Source organism: Capsella rubella, unplaced genomic scaffold, assembly GCF_000375325.1.
Source record: "Capsella rubella cultivar Monte Gargano unplaced genomic scaffold, Caprub1_0 scaffold_4, whole genome shotgun sequence".
Classification (NCBI taxonomy): Eukaryota; Viridiplantae; Streptophyta; class Magnoliopsida; order Brassicales; family Brassicaceae; genus Capsella; species Capsella rubella.
Genome location: NW_006238920.1, coordinates 3,643,027 through 3,648,489, shown reverse-complemented (window position 1 = coordinate 3,648,489; position 5,463 = coordinate 3,643,027). Strand labels below are relative to the sequence as shown.

Below are 5,463 nucleotides of genomic sequence, written 5' to 3'. Positions count from 1 at the left end.
TGTTTTGGCAGGCCAGGTCTTTTCCTTCTTACTAAACCCCTCTTTCCTAGTAGTTCAGTGAAACAGAAGCTGACAAAAAAATAATGTCACGATACACTAGACTGAAGGGTGTATACTCAAAGTCTCTACTCAAAAGTCTCCTCTACGTGGCTTATATAAACTACACTCGAGTTAACTTTTTATATTATCCCTATTCTACACATACTCACATAGTCATAGAGAATAAAAAAATAAAAATGACTTCGCTTACATCTAAGTACGATGTCTTTCTAAGTTTTAGAGGAGACGACACTCGCCGCACCTTCAGCAGCTTTCTCTACAAGGAATTGGTTCGAAGGAACATACGAACTTTCAAAGACGACAAAGAGCTGGAGATTGGTCAGAGGATTTCCCCGGAGCTTGATCGCGCCATCGGGGAGTCGAGATTCGCCGTCGTTGTGGTCTCTAAGAACTACACTGCGTCTTCTTGGTGCCTAGAAGAGCTCAGGAAGATCATGTATTTCGAGAACCAGGGTTCGATGACGGTGATACCCATCTTCTACGACGTGAATCCGATGGATGTGAGGTTTCAGATTAAGAAAGTCGCTGAACATTTTGAGAAGCACGAGGCTAGAGAAGATCATGAGAAAGTGCTTTCATGGAGGCGAGCATTGTGGGATTTGTCGTATATCTCCAGCCCTTGTTCATGGAAATGGTAAACTTTCCTAACTTAAAAGATTTATCATGTTATTAGGACTAAACCTATCTTTAAAGATCTCTCGCAAAAGTCCATAGATTCGTTGGTTCTAGTGGCGTTTGGGACGAGACCATATAACCTGCTTTTATTTCAGGTTTGAGAGGATGTACGAGTTTCGATCAGAACCTCTTAGTTATTTTTTTAAGTTAGTAATTTGGTGATATATATTGAATTTGTATGGTTAAATTTAATTGAATATCAAAATATTAAATTTTTATTGTTACATCTGAATCGAATCGATAGATATAATTTTTATTGTTAAGTCTGGTTTAAATCGATGCTACAATTTCAATTTTTTTTTTCTCTATAGTGAAGATGATTTAAAGATAGTCAACGCAGTTGCTGAAGATATATCAAATAAGCTGATGATTGTGACAAGTAGAACAATAAGCAATGGGAGGAACATAGTGGAGATTGATAAACACATGAAGGATCTTAACCGTTTAATGGATTTGAACTCCAAAAAAGGATTGAGAATGGTTGGGATTTGGGCAAGAGGATGCAATGCTAGATCGGCTCTAGCTAAATATGTTTATCAGACAACTTGTCAACACTTTGAAAGCCATTGTTTCTTGGGAAACGTGAGAAAGATTTCTCAGGGTCGCCATATACACGTGGAGTTTCAGAAATGTATGCAAGGAAAATACTGGACGAGTTATCAAAGTCTCAAGACACAAAGGGTTCTGCTCGTGGCAGACGACGTTGATTCGCTTGAACAGTTACATGCTCTTAAAGCACATTTTAGAGACTTTGGTCCGGGGAGTGTTGTTATCATCACTACACAAGACAAGCAGCTGTTGATTTCTTATGGTATAAAGCTTGTCCACGAAATAGAGTTTTTGAGATTCCACCGATTGCATAGTCGATTCTTCCGAACATTAGCCTTTAAAAAGAGAGACATAAATGCCACGAAATGTTTTCGTTCGCTCTTTCTTTTCCTTTTAATAGCTGGAATGTTTTGGTTGTATATGGGGATGTTTTTTTCATCATCTAGACGCAGTATCTAGATGCATTTATCAACTTTTGTTCATTTTTCTCATATTATAAAATGTTTCTAGATGCAATAATTGAATGCAACTGAAGGAAAAAAAAATTGAATATTCTCGATGTGATTAAAACAAGTGTTTGGAAGCACAAGTCCGTTTCACTTTACAAAAGTCTAAAATACCCTCATTTGAATTATAATTTAACATTATTTTTCTTTTTCATGTTTGTTCTTTTGTAAAACTCTAAAATAATTTTTAATACAATAACAAAAAGATATTAAAATCTCTGCAAAAAACTCATTTTTCCGCAAAAATTGAGAAATTAAGCACATGTTAAAAGTTGTATATATAGTCATTGTAAATTGTTAAATCAATTTATTTAGTTACGGTCAAAACATGGATAATCCATCAAAATGATTTTCCATCTCTTGATGTTACCATTTGATCTTATGTTTTATAACACTTGGCCTCCAAGGCTCCAAGTCACGGATAAAAAGCAAATTTCAACATGGACAATTTCAAAAGTGTCTACCTTAACTTTTTATTTGAATTTAATGTTAAATTATATTTAAAGACAAAATAGCGTTGTTACAACTAGTGCATCAGATACTTTTAAGAGTTTGAAAAATTAACAAAATTGATAAAAAAAAAAATGAAGAGATAAAAATAACTCCTAGAATCGAACCAGAGCTGAAGTCCTTTTTCATAACGTCGATCTCCTATTCGTTGAATGATTATGAGTTGATTACGAACTTGTTGATCAATCCACTTGATTAGTTGGCTTGCCGTCTTCAAAGGTTTTCCGTGTCTCCTCCCATTTCTCTCTCGCCAGATAGTGTGATAGTAACTTGAAATATATATCGAACAAGAAAACTCTCTATATGATCCAGTTGATGGGAGGTAGAAACTACGTGATTAGTATTTATGTTGTTTTAAAGCCTAGTGTATACATGTTGCAATCTTTAAGTGAAACATTCGCTCTCATATTGGCTGAATAACTAAGTGTCCTTAATGAATACTCCTATCCTTTACCCTTTTTAATTTTAAATTTTGTAGAGAACATGATTTTTAAAAAAATATGTAAATCAAAAAAAAAAATAGAATCCGATTATTAATATTTTATATAAATATTAATTCACTGAGAGATTGTATAGTAAGGTTGAAAGCTGTACAAAATAAAAATTATATTAACATATTGTAATAAATTATTACAATTTTGAAAGCTTAATAAGGAAGTTGGTAAAATAAGTTTTTAGTTTAACATATTTAAAAAGATTGAGATATTATTTAAAATTTGACTACTAAAAATATATTACAAATCACACATTTTTAAATTATATTAAAATAAATTATTAAGGTGTTGCATTACAAATTCGAAATCTAAAAAAGGAAATTTTGTATAATTATTTTTGCAGCGCACCCTTAAGTGGATAACCTTCAACAAACGCCGCACTTGAATTTCGACCAGAGTACACACCATAAGTTTATCCTTTCATCTCTTAAAAACGACAACCTTTCATCTCCATCTTATCCTTCTAAATATTTTGTTACTTTTTTTTCTTTTATATATATGAAGGGAGAATTACTTAGATATACCACAATTGTATGTATATTCCTTAAACAGCCAAATCTTTTTTTTATTCCTTAGATGTCTTTCAAAATGGGTGTAATTACAATTAACACCCTTTATCTGTTTTCTCTTAAAATTGCCACATCAGATCCGAAATTGCCACATCATATCCGAAATTGCCACATCATCATCGACAGTTATTCTTTCATTAATTATCAAAAGCGAAATTGAACAGTTTCTTTCTCTTCACTGTTTACAATTGAAAAAAAAAAAAAAAAAAGTTTCTCTCTCGCGACAGAGAAATTCCTCGCCGCCGACGACGAAGACAATACTCGCCTTTTACACAGTACTCGCCGCCGACGCTCTCTCTGTTTCGGTATTCAAACTCGCGTTTAGTCGCTGTGAAGAGAAGAAGTCGCCGTGAGTTCGTCGTAGTTTCTTTGCTGCATTCGAGACCTTTCGTATTCCGGTAAGTGTTGAACTGTATTTCCGACTATACTCGATCGTGTTTGTTTTTGCTTATTATGGTTGATTGTCGCCGTCGTTTGCTCTATTCATTCGACGGCTGTGTTACAGTATTCGTGACGGCTGATTTGTCAGATCTATAGATTCGACGACTGAGTTACTTATCATGTTATGGCTGATTTACTTATCATGTTATGGCTGAGTTGTCTTAATTTGTCATTGATGCGGCTGAGTTATAATATTTGGTATGGCTCACTTAGTAACTTGTTTTAAGTTGTGGCTGAGTTATAGTTTATGTTGTGGCTGAGTTATAGTTTATGTTGTGGCTGAGTTATAGTTTATGTTGTGGCTGAGTTATAGTTCATGTTGTGGCTGAGTTATAGTTTATGTTGTGGCTAAGTTATGATGTGTTTATACTTATTTCAGATGGCTGCAGAACAAGCAATGCGTTACCCACCGAGACTTTACGAAGAAGGGATGTCTAGCCTCAAGAAAAAAAGCATGTGTACCTATTTTAGGATGGCAGATTTCCCTGGGGTTAGGGAATCAATTGGACAAGACGCGTGGGATGAAATCAAGCAATTACTTCTTGGAATAGTTGCTAAATTAGTTGAAAGCAAATTCGTTTGGTCTGCTAAGACTGTACACTATCTATTGTGTAATCAGTTGAGAATTAAACACAAAGAGCTTTGGTGTTTAGTTGGTGGCCAGCCTATAAGGTTTGGTTTGAATGAATTCGCTCACCTCACGGGGTTAAACATAGATCCAACTCCATCAGAGAAGTTTGAACCTTCAGTTGACTTCAAACAGTTCTTAACAGAAGAATTGAAAGTTCCCGGTGGGGAAGGTCCAACATATGATGAGCTACTTAAAGGATTATTAGTGTGCCGGTCATGGTCTGTTGAGAAGCGCAAGTGGTTGGGGCTATTGATTTTCTAGCCATTGGACTCTACTGCGTGCATCATAACTCACGGATACCATTTGAAGCTGCAAAAATAGTTTCTGATGATAAAGCCGTGAAGGCTTATCCATGGGGTCGGGTCGCATTTGAGACTATGGTTGATAATGTGAAGTGCTTGAATACTAGAGGTAGTTCCTACACCCTTGGTGGGCCGGTTTACGTGTTACAAGCTTGGGCATATGACTCTATCAAATGCTTAGGAGAGCGATTTGGGAATTTAGTCGAGAATGAAGAGATCCCGTTGTTTCGATGGCCTGGGACCCGTACACGTTCAGCATTAGATGTGGCCATTGCTGAAGATATCAAAAAGTATAGTGAGGTAACTGAAATCCGTCTGATCTCTGTTTTATGTTATGACTGAGTTACGATTTAGTCATGGCTGATGTATATATTAGTAATGGCTGAGTTATAATTTAGTTACGGCTGAGTTATATATTAGTGATGGTTGAGTTATAGTTTAGTTACGGCTGAGTTATAATTAAGTTATGGCTGAGTTATAGTTTAGTAATGGCTGAGTTATAGTTTAGTTATGGCTGAGTTATGTATCTGTTTTGTCTTTATGAGTTATACTTATTGATGTTTGTCTTCTAATGTAGCTGCGTGTGAGTACAATGGTGATGAAGGGTGATGTAAGTGAGCTTTTTCACACGTGGCCAAATCAGACAGAAGAAGACCCAGAACTTGTCAACTTGGTCAATGACATACATGAAGAAAAGCTTGTTAAAGGTTTTTGGGATGTGAAAGT

At 35.4% G+C, this 5,463-nt stretch overlaps 1 protein-coding gene across 1 annotated transcript; it reads left to right on the top strand.

The window, feature by feature from the left end:
* Positions 1 to 204: 204 nt before the first annotated feature.
* On the top strand, positions 205 to 1,775 carry LOC17889582 (TMV resistance protein N). Its single transcript, XM_006294184.2, has 2 exons — positions 205 to 694; positions 1,047 to 1,775. The coding sequence occupies exons 1-2, from the start codon at positions 237 to 239 to the stop codon at positions 1,741 to 1,743; spliced, it is 1,155 nt and encodes a 384-aa protein (XP_006294246.2). The 5' UTR covers positions 205 to 236; the 3' UTR covers positions 1,744 to 1,775.
* Positions 1,776 to 5,463: the final 3,688 nt, after the last annotated feature.